Source organism: Marmota flaviventris, chromosome 3 (genome assembly GCF_047511675.1).
Source record: "Marmota flaviventris isolate mMarFla1 chromosome 3, mMarFla1.hap1, whole genome shotgun sequence".
NCBI classification, from domain to species: domain Eukaryota; kingdom Metazoa; phylum Chordata; class Mammalia; order Rodentia; family Sciuridae; genus Marmota; species Marmota flaviventris.
This window is the reverse complement of record NC_092500.1, coordinates 59740072-59754210: the sequence shown is the minus strand read 5'-3', so window position 1 is coordinate 59754210 and position 14139 is coordinate 59740072. Positions and strand designations below refer to the sequence as shown.

General features: G+C 45.1%; 1 protein-coding gene and 1 long non-coding RNA gene across 3 annotated transcripts; both read left to right on the top strand.

Moving 5' to 3' along the window:
* The first annotated feature begins 2515 nt into the window (after positions 1 to 2515).
* On the top strand, positions 2516 to 3599 carry LOC114087223 (uncharacterized). Its single transcript, XR_011706919.1, has 3 exons — positions 2516 to 2530; positions 2643 to 3046; positions 3277 to 3599. It is a non-coding gene; the product is annotated as an uncharacterized lncRNA (long non-coding RNA).
* Positions 3600 to 4032: 433 nt separating this feature from the next.
* Positions 4033 to 10279, top strand: Zc3h10 (zinc finger CCCH-type containing 10). 2 transcript variants are annotated; one of them, XM_027926898.2, is made up of 3 exons: positions 4033 to 4101; positions 4860 to 4923; positions 6259 to 10279. In XM_027926898.2, the coding sequence occupies exon 3, from the start codon at positions 6311 to 6313 to the stop codon at positions 7616 to 7618; it is 1308 nt and encodes a 435-aa protein (XP_027782699.1). In that variant the 5' UTR covers positions 4033 to 4101; positions 4860 to 4923; positions 6259 to 6310; the 3' UTR covers positions 7619 to 10279. The 2 variants fall into 2 exon arrangements, with proteins under 2 accessions (XP_027782699.1, XP_027782688.1); XM_027926887.2 differs by having other exon boundaries at positions 6256 to 10279.
* The last annotated feature ends 3860 nt before the right edge of the window (positions 10280 to 14139 follow it).

The following is a 14139-nucleotide window of genomic DNA, read 5'->3' as shown; positions in this document are numbered from 1 at the left end:
TATTGTGCCTTTGTATGTTACTCTTATTTTAACAAAGGTAGGAAGAATATAAGTCCAGGCAGTGATGATTAACTTGAAATTCTATAATGCTGCACTGTACCATTCTGAAACAAGGATTGATTGGGGATGGTGGGTTTACATGAATTCTAGATTCTTTGAAGATAACTAATCTGGCATTTTGGTTGTGATTTGATTTTCTGAAGCAGAAGCATCCTTCATTGCTGTCATTTGTTCAGGACTAGGGACAATTAATGTATACTACAAAAAACAATTGGCTAGGCATGGTGGCACTCTCCTGTAATCCCAGCAGCTCAGGAAACCCAGGCAGGAGGATCATCTGCAAGTTCAATGCCAGCCTCACCAATTTAGCGAGGCTCTAAGAAACTGAGACCCTGTCTTTAAACAAAATATAAAGATGGCTGGAGGTGTGCCTCAGTGGTTAACTGCCTCTGAGTTCAATTCTTAGTGCCAAAACCAAAACAATACTTTAAGTATTTGTCTAAACTCATACATCACCAAAAGTGAACCCTACTAGTCTGAAGTAGTGGTTCTATGGGTGTTGGTGTGAATGTGGATTGTCAGTTGTAACATATCACTGGGGATATTGTTAAGGAGGGTGACTCTGTGAGGGCAGGGAATATGTGGAGGAAATAAATTTTTTGAGGTACTGGGGATGGGACATAGGGGCATTATACCACCGAGTTATACCCTAGCTCTTATTTTTTTGAGACAGGATCTTGCTAAATGGCCCAAGCTGGCCTCAAGCTTGTGATTCATCTAAGCCTCTTGAGTAGTTGGGATTACAGGTTTGTGCCATTTTGGGAAATCTCTCTACTTTTAGTTTTGCTGTGATAAATGTTTTAAAAAGTAGTTAAAAGCCAGGGATGGAGGTACATACCTGCAGTCCCAGCCACTTGGGAGACAGAAGCATGAGGATTTGAGTTCAAGGCAGTCAATTTAGTGAGACCCTGTCTCAAATTTTTAAAAAGGGCCAGGCATGGTGGTATACACCTATAACCCAGCAGGCTGAGGCAGGATTGCAAATTCAAGGCCAGCCTTGAATTTAAGAGCCCGTAAGCAATTAGGAAGATCTGTCTCAAAATAAATAAATAAATAAGGGCTGGGGGTATAGCTTAGTTGGTGGAGTGCTTGCCTTACAAGCACAAGGCCCTGCCTGGGTTCAATCCCCAACACCACTAAATAAATAAAATAGAGCTGGGTGAGGGATGTGATTTGGTGGCAGAATGCCCCTGGGTTCAATCCCCAGAGGAAGAACGGGCAAAAAAAGTGACATTTCCCCTCAGAGTTTATAGACTAGTTGGCAATCCTGGTGGATCTGATATAATTGCTAGGGTTTTTATTTTTAAAAGTTTCATTATTTTTTTTTGTGACAATTCTAGAACTACCTAAACATGTGGAACAAGAACCCTTAGTTTTAAAAACCTTGGGAAACCGCTCAAAAGAAGAAGGAATTATAGACACAAAAATCTTAACTATTTTAAGTGGTAAAATGCCTTGTTTGGCTAAGGGTTCTTTTTTATCCTTAATTACTCTGTATCCAAATCTTTTAGGTTGTTTTCAGTGTATCTCACCTGACTATACCATAAGATTAAGGTTCTTTAACATCAAATGTCATATTTTCCCTAAAGATGTTAGCTAATCTTGCATTCCCTAGTCTGTAATTCAGCGACTCCGGAGGCTAAGGCAGGAGGACTGCAAATTTGAGGATCCATGGCAATTTGAACCGTCTCAAAATAAAAAATAAAAAGGGCTGGGGGATGTAACTCAGTTGTAGAGTGTCCTTCAGTTCAATCCCCAATCTCAAAAATTAAAAACAACCCTAACAGTTTTCTGTACAAATTATGCAACAATTGTGACCAGGAGTCTCTAGTGACATTCTATCTCAGGCCTTGTGGGGGAAAGACCACACTCAGCCATTTCATTGTTGTTGAAAAAAGTTGTAGAAAAAAGTTGACGTATCTCAAACAGTGAGTGATAAGGGTCTCTTTTTAGCCTCCTGACTCCCCACTTTACATCCTTCCATGTTCTTAAGAACCTGCAAGCTCCTATATCAAATTTCTCTGCAGCAAATTACCTTAGAAAATAAAACAAACCAGTAAAATACATCAGAATTTTTTGTACAGCCCCCACCAATCCATAATAAAATGGAGGACTTCGCTAAGATACTGCAACTCCCAAGAAGCAATGAGGGAAGGCGGAAGCCATTATCTTTTTCCCGTCTGCATGTCTCGGTCCTGTATTGGAAATAGATGTCCACGCTGAAATAATACGAAGTCCTCAAAAATGGCTGGGGAGGGGGAAACTGGGAACTCCCATTCAAAACACTCTGCTACCCAAGAAAACCGCTGGATCACTTAACTGAGGGCGGAAGAAAGCCATTATTGCTTTCATTGGGCAGCCCCACCTCTAGGGGCAGGGCCGGCCGGCGGAAGTGACGACTACGATCGTTCCATTAAATAGCTGCAAGCGGAACTTTGGCGCTCTCTCGGCCTTAGCGCCATCTTCTCGGGTAAGTGTTAGTGATGTCTGTCTGGATTCCGCGTACAATCCGTTAACATCTGAGCTCTATATTTACCATCATCACAGCAAACTAACTCTAGCCTTTTTCTCTTTCCCTGTAGAAACCTCTGCGCCATGAGAGCCAAGGTGAGCGGTCCCTACCAGGGAACTTGGGGAGGTAGGAGTTGGCAAGGAAAGTCCGCCATAGTTTCCAATTGCTGGGTTCTCAAAAGTGCCCAAGAAATGGTGGGAGAAGGTAGCATAGTTTGGAGGAGAAGCAGAAGACAGCGAAGTCCTGGGTAGGGCAAGTGTAGACAAACGCAGAATTGGAGCTTCATGCGAATGTAAATGTGTCTAATACTGATGTGATTGTTGTGACCAGGCTTTAATATTTGGTGAGGAACCTATCCGATTCTAAATAGTGGACTAAAAGCCTTACTTAAACCTTTTAATAAGACATTCTCTTTTTTTCCCCCCTTATGTCTCTTGTGATTGATTTCTAGTGGAGGAAGAAGCGAATGCGCAGGTATGTTAACATAATCAGCCCAGGGTGAGGATGGTAGGGGATTCACCTTGAAAAAAGTCGCCTAGGAACATTTGGTTTAAATGTAAAACTTGAAGAAAACTGTAGGAGAAAAATGTTACAGAGCATTGCCTTGGCAAACCAGGGACTGAACACAGGACAGTTGGTAATGTGGGAAGGAAAAACAACTGTGTGTGTGTGTGGGCAGATGTATTCTTGTGTCTCCTTTTCAGGCTGAAGCGCAAAAGAAGAAAGATGAGGCAGAGGTCCAAGTAAACTAGCTTGTGCACCGTGGAGGCCAAAGGAGTGCCAGGGGCCGGGGACGTTGGTACAAGTTGGGCTGCCTCCTACTGTCCACATTTTGTCTCGGTGGATTTAAGAACTTACATCGCCACCTCGTCTTCAAGATCACCACTGAGAGAAGACCCACCTTGCTTTTAACATCCCCTGTTGGTCCTTTGCCCGGGACCTTTGGCATTCTGGACTAACTCGTTTCTCAGTTGTGGCCAGTGTAACGCGTGTACAATAAATCATCCCTTCTGTTTTAGCTGAAGAATTCAAATCGTTTTTTCCGTGTTTTATTTCGATTCCTTTGGGTGGGCATTCTGTCATACAGTTTGTACCGGTTCCCTGCCTGTGCTGTGGAGAATGCTAAGAAACACATAAAGCCAAAGCCTGGGGTGTATGATGTGGTCTACATATGGATGGAGCTGAGGAGGGTGTTGTGTGCGTTTGAAACCTTTTTGAGGTTCGCGGGCAGGTTTTGGGAAAATTCCGGCATCACCCCTACTTGGCCTGGGACGTACGCTTGCGGAATTGTGCTTGAGGAGTACTTCACTGTGGTGTTAAAACGGGTTGCCATGGCAACACGCAAAGCTTGCTGGGAACTTCCTGTGTCGCTTCTCTGAACTACTCCGCGCACTATAGAGTGTAGTTCCGGGTCTGGTGACTAGAGCGTCACTTCTTCCGCAGGAAGCGGAAGAGCGACAGGGTGGGCGGCTCTTTGTCGAAGCTAGAGGACCGGCAGGCGGCAGCAGCAACTACGGCGGCGGCGGCAGGTGAGGGAGGCGGGAGACTTAGGTGGAGGCCGCGCCCGGAGGGGAGGAGTCGGCCGGCCCAGCGACTGGGCTCTGCCGGGCCTCACAAGCCCCTCAGAATGGAGCTGGCTCTTCCTCACACCCCAGGAAGACCCCATTTTCTGACTGACCCCGCTTAGCGAGCAAACGCCAGCTCCGTGACGTCACAGCCCTGCCCATCTCAGCTTGATGTCATCTAGGGCTCCCTTTCCCCGCTTTACTTTGTGTTTCCTTAATGTCCTATTCACCTGGTCCTCTGCTGAGTGAGCGCAGCGCTACATGGAACCTACCAACCTAGAAGACTTGCTGCAGGGAAACTCCTAGACTTTTCGCAAACTCTAGGGTGCTTGGAAGCGTCATAATCACCGCCCCCAAGTCTAATCTGCCTTCCCGCTGCACTGTCAGTTGCTGCCATTTAACATTCGTAACTCCAGTCCTAAGCAGGGCTTTGGTCCCTATGTCCTCCTTCATCTTGAGTCAGGGCTCCCCCTCACCCTTTGGTTCACTGAAGGACAGGTTTTTCAGTCCATCCTTTCAGGTTTTCTGAATCAGTTCTATTTCTTACTCCTCTTACTGGCGACTTCTCCCTTTGACAGGTGAAGTTCAGTTTGAACCCTAAGGAAATTCTTAAGTTTCCAGTGCTTTTACTGTTTTCAGAGTTCTTTCTGGTTGACAACCACCTCTTGGTCCTCCACTCTTACTCTTTCTCCCACCCACGTGTCTATTTTTTTTCTGTTCAGAACCCAGCAGTGATGTGGAGGTGGAGACCCACAGGAGCCCCGGACTTCACCTGAGCTACCTCAGGTATCAATTCTGGGAGAGTTTGGTGGGGTGGAGTATCATACCAAGTTATCTGTCTGGTGGTATTTGCAACACATGGATCATTTGGTCATTTTCCTTTCAGTAAGTTTGTATCTTTTACCATTATTATTTTAGGGCTACCTCCATTTGAAGGAAGAGGATCTTTTTTTTTAAATATAGATTCTTGTGTAACTCTGGCCTCTGACCTGGTCGGTTATTTAGGAAGATATAAAGACCAAGATAGGTCAGTAGACTGTCCAGAGATATCAGAAGAGATTCCCCTAAGTTTAAGGGGAAATAATATGAAATTTTCCTATTTGAACAGCAGAGGGAGCCTGAACACTGCCTAGGAAAGGTTTAGGAAGTTAAGACACGTGGTGGCAGGGACTCCCTGTCTTCTTGGGGGTGGAGAGAGGGGAGGGCTATAACTAGGGCAGTGGACTGACATTCCAGAGCTCTCTTGGGAAATAGGAGACTTAAAAAGCTTTTATAGAGTCTATAAATAAAAGGATCTTTATGGGGTAAGGGATGGTGTGGTTTGATGTCAGTGGGATCTTTTCATGGAGAGGTAAAAGGTGGGTGGGGAATAGAAAAAGAAAGGTCACTTGTTCCTGTAACATTAACTCTTTCCTATCTTGACCTTACCAATGTTTAGGGGGTCCAGAAGTGGAGATTCCAGCTTAGAACTCCTCCCCTAAAGTGGAGGAAGCTGATTTTCCTGGAATTGAGAATGATAGTAGACTACAAAAGGATATTAAAAATTGGTAGGTTTAGGGACTACCCTCAAACTGGTGACATCAATCCCTTTACCCAGGATTTCTTGGGTTCTAGAGATACGATGCATTCAGAGCCTTCCCCTAAGATTTCATGGAAAAGAGTTGAGACGTTTTATTACCAGTGTCCCATCTCCACAAGTCCTAGCAGCTAAGCAGCCCAGCTTGGGCACTATTCCCGGTCTCCTCCCAACCTATTCAGAAACCAATAGCAGTTTTAATTTCACTTCCACAACTTTAATAAGGTCAGCCCAGAAGGGAAGATAAAATCCACACTATGCTCTCCCTCTGCCACTACCCCTGACCTATCACCATTAGTGAGATGAGGTGGCTTCATCCCAACTCCCTCCTCTGTTAGCCAGGCAAGTGTGAATCATTCTGACCAAGACCAGGTGCACAACAGCCTGGGCAGGACTTCTGGCAAATCAACCAGTCCAGCCAGAATTCTCATTCTTTACATGTACCATCTACAAAGCCATTGCCCTACTGGACTGTCTGCTCTATAGTCAGGACAAGTGGGATCTCTGAAGGACTCCTATATAATACAATTCTCTTTTTTTAGCAGTCACCAAGAGTGGCAAGAGAAGGAGGAAGGCCCTGAGTTGGAGGGGGCCAGAATGCCTGACCGGGACAGCTATACCAACGGTACCGGCAGCAGCGGTGGAGGCCCTGGAGGTGGTAGCAGTGAGGAGGCCACTGGAGCAGCAGCAGGCACTGGTGGGGCCAGCTCAGATGCCATCTGTAGAGACTTCCTGAGGAATGTGTGCAAGAGAGGAAAGCGTTGTCGATATCGCCACCCAGACATGAGTGAGGTATCCAACTTGGGGGTAAGCAAAAATGAATTCATCTTCTGCCATGACTTCCAGAACAAAGAGTGTAGCCGCCCAAACTGCCGTTTCATTCATGGTTCCAAGGAGGATGAGGATGGCTATAAGAAGACAGGAGAGCTTCCACCTCGGCTGAGGCAGAAAGTAGCTGCTGGCCTGGGGCTTTCACCAGCTGACCTACCAAATGGCAAGGAGGAGGTTCCTATCTGCCGTGACTTTCTCAAGGGTGACTGTCAGAGAGGAGCCAAGTGCAAGTTCCGTCACCTGCAAAGGGATTTTGAGTTTGATGCTCGAGGTGGAGGAGGTACTGGTGGTGGAGGCTCAACAGGCTCAGTGCCCCCAGGACGACGCCATGATCTCTATGATATCTATGACCTACCTGACAGGGGCTTTGAGGACCATGAGCCAGGGCCCAAGCGCCGGAGAGGTGGATGCTGCCCTCCTGATGGCCCCCATTTTGAATCATATGAATATAGTTTGGCTCCACCCCGAGGAGTAGAATGCAGACTGCTAGAGGAGGAAAATGCTATGCTCAGGAAGCGTGTAGAAGAGCTAAAGAAGCAGGTCAGCAACCTGTTGGCTACTAATGAGGTACTTCTGGAACAAAATGCCCAGTTCCGCAATCAAGCCAAGGTCATGACCTTGAGTTCTACTGCACCAGCAACTGAGCAAACTCTGGCCCCCACTGTGGGCACTGTTGCCACTTTTAATCATGGCATTGCCCAGACTCACACTACTCTCAGCAGCCAGGCTCTACAGCCTCGTCCTGTGTCCCAGCAAGAACTGGTGGCCCCCACTGGAGCTCCAGCTGCTCCCCCAACTAATGCTGCACCTCCTGCTGCTCCACCACCCCCACCCCCACACTTGAACCCAGAGATCACACCACTGTCAGCTGCTCTGGCTCAAACAATCGCCCAGGGAATGGCACCACCACCTGTCTCCATGGCTCCTGTGGCTGTATCTGTGGCTCCTGTGGCTCCTGTGGCTGTATCGATGGCCCAACCCTTGGCAGGAATCACAATGAGCCACACCACCACTCCCATGGTGACTTACCCCATTGCTTCCCAGAGCATGCGCATCACAGCCATGCCACATTGATGGGGCTAATGGATACTCCCCTGGTATAGCCTCTCAGGGCTGGGTTTGAGGGGTCCTTACCTACCCCCCTAGCCCTCCCAGGCCCTGTCTGAAGGGCTCACTCAAGGACTAGGACAAGAGACTATAAGGAGTATGCTTCTGAGGAGCATTTCCTGAGGTGGGGTTGGGTTGGTGTGTTCTGTCACCACCCTTTTAAGGGGGTCTTCTTGTCCTTTATTCAGGCCTCAATCAAGTCGGGGCTTTCATAGGAATGCAGACTGAAACCAGTGAGAGGAAGGACTGACTAAGTGAGGGGATATGTCCTCTTACAGAAGTTGGGGACATCCTTGATTTTGTCCTCTTGTGAACAGCACAGGTCCTAGCACTGGTTTTGGAAGAAAAAAAATCCCCACACAGAGGGAGAGCCAGGAAAGAATTGGGAAGTGGATGGCCAGGAGAGAAGGCCTCATAGGAGACGATTTGGGGCCCAGTTGGGTTAGATAATACAGGAACTACTGCTGGGCCCCTGAAGAGATCGGGACCATAGTATTCCAGCTCAAAGACTAGGGGAGCCTTCACATACCTAGCTTGGCCTGGAAATCTGTAGGGCAGGGCCCACTACTTTCCAAAGAAATAAAAGAGCAATTATTTTTAACAAATGGAGGCAGTGAAAACTTGCTTAGAAATTTTCTGGAAGAAGGGAGCATAAAGTAGGTCTCATGCCAAAATGGGGTAAGGACCCCACCCTCACAAAGCTTGGGTAAGTTGGATGAAAATCAGCAAAGGGTAGGTATGCAGAACAAGACCAAATGGGGCTTTGAGGAAAGCACTTTGTGGGGAAAAGCATTGGAGCCACCTAGTCTAGTTTAAAAATAGTCCCATCTGTTTCTGATCTCTGTCTGCATGTGCTGTTCCCAGGTTGCCTTAGTAACCAGGGCTCCTAGGGTCATTTAGGGGGGCAAGTACTAAAGAGGGTGTATGTGCTGAGAAATGGGGATGAGGTGTTATGTAGTTGACAAATCCTTCCCTTATTCAAAGAGCAAGGCAGGTGGCAGTTACCTCTCTTAGTTGTTGATGGCATTTACTGTCCCTTCTACCCCAGCCCTTTCTCAGTGGCCAGTCTCTTAAGCCTTCAAGGCTTGGGAGGTGCTGGGAAAAGGGAGTTCTTCTGGGGACACAAGCCTCAGGGTTTATCCCTTTCTTTCTTCTATCTGCATAAAGGACCAGAGGTTTAAAATCCACTTAAGGGTCATTAAGTCCAGAGGCCCAGTAGCCAAACTTCAGTCTCTCCTTAGCTCATGGCTGACGTAGGGGAAACAACTCAGGTATCTGTTCTAAAATTGGGGGTAGAGAAAATGGTCCTGGATGTGCTTCCTTAATTGTATCTCCTGCTGCCTTTTGCTCTGGTGTGGTTAATCACTCAGATTATACACCTGGGGTTGGAGATGGTGGGCTAGATCAAGGCTGGTCACTTAAAAAAATGAAATCGGGAGCAGTGGCACACGCGTGTAGTCCCAGCTACTAGGGAGGCTAAGGTAGGAGGGTCACTTGAGCCCAGGAGTTGGGAGACTAGCCTAGACAACATAGTGAGACCCTGTCTCAAAATAAAGATGGGGGGTGGCCTAAAGACAAAAAACGTGGGCAAGTATTGTTTATGAATTTTAGAAACAACACTTGATAAGTTTAATGTTCATCTTCTGGCACAATTCTGGATTATTAAAAAAGATGATTTATGAATATTTAGAGAGGAATATAATTATAGATACCATGAATTCTCAAGTCAGGTCCCAACCTTATTTCCTTCTTGTCAAGTATCTCCAAAGAAGTGAATTTGGGAAACTGTGGACATTGTATGTCTTGTATTCATGCACTCCAGCTAAAGATCACCAGGAATATACATGTAGTACACCAAATACAGTTCAATGCTTATTGCAGTGAAGGAGAGATTGATTATACCACTAGGAATCATGGTGTGTCTCAGCAAAGAGGGTGTTAGAAAGGTCTCAGAGGACTTGGACTTTGGTGAAGACATTTTGGGAAAGGTTCAAGGAAGTGGGTATCCTCTGGAGTGGGTGCTGCCAAAGGAAGCAGGGGTCATTCTATGGTTATTAATTAGAAAGAGGGCAGACTAGAATGAAGCTAAGGCTGCATTTGGGAGTTGGGGATGTTTCTATTTTGTGGTTTGCACATTGATCATTTTGTGCTTAAAAGACATTGTGAAATGATCTTGCTTTTTGGTCTCACTTCATCACAGTCACTGAGTGACTTTGTCTCATGTGGTGTTTTGTGAGATTGTATCCAACCTAAGAACTCATTGGCTTAGCTGTGAGCACCAGGTCAACCCAAGTGATTCCATAGCGTGGCTGGCTGTATCAGGTTAGTTACCAGATGTCAGGAGCCTCTCACTTGTGAATCATCGCAAATAAAAAAAAAATTATGGAGCTGGGCATAGTGGCACATATCTGTAATCCAAACTACTTTTGGGAGACTGAGGTAGGAACACTGCAACTTCAAGGCCAGTCTGGCAATTTAGTAAGACTATCTCAAAAAAAAAAAAAAAGGGCTGGGGAGGCTGGGGTTGTGGCTTAGTGGTAGAGCAATTGCCTCACATGTTCGAGGCTCTGGGTTCCATCCTTAGCTCCACATAAAAATAACTAAATAAAGTACTGTGTCCATCTACAACTAGAATTTTTGTTTTTTAAAGGGCTGGGGATGTAATTCAGTGGTAATGAACATTAGTAGCTAATGAATGATGATTAGAGAATTCATGTTCAAGAAATCTCTAGACTGTGGTGATATGCCCAGTGGCTACGTTTTATATTATTTTTTTAAAAGTGGAGGTAATACCCCAACTTTGATAAGAATATTAGAAAAACATAATTTAAGGGCTGGGGGTATATGGTTCAGTGGTTGAACGCTTGTGCAAGGCTCCAGGTTCAATCCCTAGTACTACTGGGGATTGAAAAATAAATAAATAAAATAATAATGAAAAAGCCCATAATTTGGACTGAGTAAACACTGGACCCTTCTTCCCTCAAAATATGGCTTAAGGATAAAGCCTTGAGCTTGACTGAATAATAATGTTTAATTCACTTGAGGGTCTGGGACTTCCAGTTGGCTACAAAAATTAAGATCTTGGATGGGAGTATAGCTCATTGGCAGAGATTGGCAGAGTGCTTGCTTAATTCCCCCACAATAACTTTTTTTTTAATAGTCCTCATAATGTCAATTCATAAATATTAAGAGCATACTAGGTTCTAGGTACATCTTTAGGAGATCCATAGGGATAGTTGAGCCTTAGTCATGTGGGTTGTAAATAAAGTAGTTCTGTGTTCTGCCTAAGTGGAACCATGTAACCGTTTCCTTTTTTATTTATTTATTTATTTATTTATTTTGGTACTTGGGATTGAACCCAGGGGCACTCAACAACTGAGCCACATCCCCAGCCCTATTTTTGTATTTTATTTAGAGAGAGGGTCTCACTGAGTTGCTTAGCGCCTTGTCCTGCCAATGCTGAGGCTGGTTTTGAACCTCACTATCCTCCTGCCTCAGCCTCCTGAGCCACTGGAATTGTAGGCATGCACCGTTGCGCCCAGCTTCATGGACTTCATGGAACTATTTCTAAGTACTGTGAATTTTTCTTCTTTTTTTTTTTTTTTCCTTTTCTTTTTTTGGTGTGGGGGAGTACTGGAGCTTGAACCCAGGTGTGCTTTACCACTGAGTTAAATCCCTAGCCCTTTTTATTTTTTATTTTAAGACAGGTCTGGCTTCAAACTTGCTGTGCTTCTGCCTCAGCCTCCTGAGTTGCTAGGATTATAGGTGTGCACCACCATGCCCAGCTATTGTGTGTTCTTCTGATTTTTTTTTTTTTTGGTCCTGGGAATTGCACCCAGAGGCGCTTTGCCACTGAGCCATTCCTTTTTTGTATTTTTTTGAGTCAGGGTCTCACCAAGTAGCTTAGAGCCTCACTTAGTTGCTGAGGCTGGTCTCAACTTTCAATCCTCCTGTGTCAGCCTCCCAAGGTGTGTGCCACCACTCTCGGCTTTAATATAAATTTTAAAGAGGGACATTGACAAGGCAGAGGGGTAGTAGCTGGGCGGGGAGTGGGGTGGGAAGGCAAGAGAAGACTGAGGGGAAATTCAATAGATGTCTTCAAATGTTTAAAGGGCTGCCAAAAGGAAAAAGGTCCTATGTTGCTGCACAGGAAATAAACAGGGAGTTCTAGAATAACAGCTAGCATTTCTGAGTGCTTAATGTAAGGCAAGGTACTGTGCAAGACATTTTCCATGAAGTATTTACTGACCCAGTGGATGATATTACCTTACATTTTGCAGAGGAGAAAGCAGGTTTAAAAAGTAATCTGGCCAGGTACAATGGTGCACGCCTCCCAGTGGCTTGGGAGGACAGGAGGCTGAAGCAGAAAGATTGCAAGTTCAAAGCCAGCCTCAGCAACTTAGCAAGGCTCTAAGCAACTTAACAAGACCCTGTCTCAAAAATTTAAAAAGGGTGGGAATGTGGCTCAGTGGTTAAGACCCTCTTAAGCACCCTGATACCATAAATAAAATAAATAGATTAGATAGATAGATAGATCGATCAATCTGTCCAGGGTTCCACAGCTAGTAAGTAATGGGGTCAAGAATCTATTCAGTCTTAACTCCAGACTTGTTATAAAAGAGTTCTGATAGAGCCATCCAACGATGGGATAACCAATACCTGGCAGTAAATAATACAGAAGAAAATATCCTCACAACCTGTTGCTTTCCCATCTTTATGAGTGGGCTGAGACCAGAATACCACATCTGACCCTCTGTCTCCCCTAGAAAGCAATTATAGATTTCAAGTCCAGGAAGTGTAGATAATCTCTCCCCTCCCTGAAGCTCCACCCTGTAAGACACTTCCTCTAACAAATGGCCATCCCTTCCTGTTAGCCGCTTACTACTTTTCACCACCAGGTGGCACCTGGGAAGCAGAATTGTCAGTGGGTGGAGACCCACCCTGTTTGTGCTGTTACCTTCATTTTGGCTGCCAATTCGGTGGTTCCCGGTTCCCAGTTGGGACAAAAACCTTTTTGAGGATGAGGTTATGTCTTAAGTAGGAGGGTCTGATAATCTGGATGGAGTGAAGAAGGGCAGAAGTTTTGGAAAGGAGCTTCCACAGGTCACTTTGCGCATTTCTCCAGCCTTTGGAATCCCATCCCTAACAGCAAATTTCATTTTCTAGGGAGTCATCTTCTAAGGAGGTTTATTCATTTCCTAGCTGTAGTTCTGCTTCATCAATTCAAAGCACATTCCCTCCTCCAAGCTGCTTGTTTCCCTTTTCTACCTGTTCATCTCTGGGAATATGGAGAACATGGGCATCAGATAGAAAATTATTCTTTATACCGTTCAGCACACAGAGTAAAGCAGTCTAGATATTGGCAGCCCCAGGGAAGTACAGAAAGGGAAGTGAGAAAAGATTAAGGGAGGGAAGCTTTAAGTAGCTTTGATGAAACAGCCTGATGAAATCTATGCCCTGCAGAGCCAGATAAAATTTTCCAGCTGCAGATCTCGTCTCTCCCCAATAACCAACTCTAGTTCCCCTGCTGCATCAGACTAAATTACACAAGACCATATGTGCGTCGTTAAGAGGTAATCATTTTATGATAAAACCTTCCCTTAGTTTCCAATTAATCTAATTTCTAGGTCCCTGGACAACACTATATTTCTAAGGCAAGTAAATTGGTAACAATAGTCATCAGTGTACCTTGAACTTTTTCCTTCCTAAACCTACACAGTACTATGTAGAATATGTTAATTCTACACCTGACTATATTCCAAATCTTCTAATTCAGAAAAATGAGAAACTGAATCCTCTCACTATCTCGATTTCTCATTTTAATGTCCTAGAAGCTCCTCAAAGTCAAGAAATTCTTGGAATTTCTTGTAATTATTTCTGCAGTGAGTCCTCCCCCCTTCTTGGGGCCAATTTGGTCTCGATCTATAATAAAGATCTGCCGGGCATTTGCAACTCTTGGAGATTTTCAAAAGGAAATCAAGCCTCAATTATTTACTCCTTTACTCCCCACTCCCCAGGCTGTATTATTTCAACTCTGATTCTCTAGTTTTCTCTAGTCAGCCCTTACACTGCACAGACAAGGTAGAGGACTGGGAACAGGATAGACCGGATCCGTCGTCGAACATATCCATTCCAAATAGGGTCATTTCGTTTCTTTTTATAAGGGCAGCCAGGAAAAAAAAAATTTTTTTTTTTTTTGAAGGATAAAGGAATGTGTTTAGAATCGAAACTAGGAAAAGTTGAAAAGTGAACATATAAGAATCCCAGACTAAATCCTGCCCAACCGTCTGAATGGGTGGAGGGAAATATTAACCCACCCACAACCCCTCAACTTAGCAAACCCATCTCCTCTTGAAAACCGAGTAATTGGCGTTGTGGCTCTGCATGACGTCATACCACAGGCGCTATATCCCACGTGGGAGGAGCACTTAGTCCCGCCCAGCTTTAAATAGTGTGCCGCTCCTTCTCCTCTTTACAGCCAATAGAAT

Bases quoted from the DNA above. Each gene is read 5' to 3' on its own strand.
- Zc3h10 (XM_027926898.2), top strand. From the start codon at position 6,311: ATGCCTGACCGGGACAGCTATACCAACGGTACCGGCAGCAGCGGTGGA.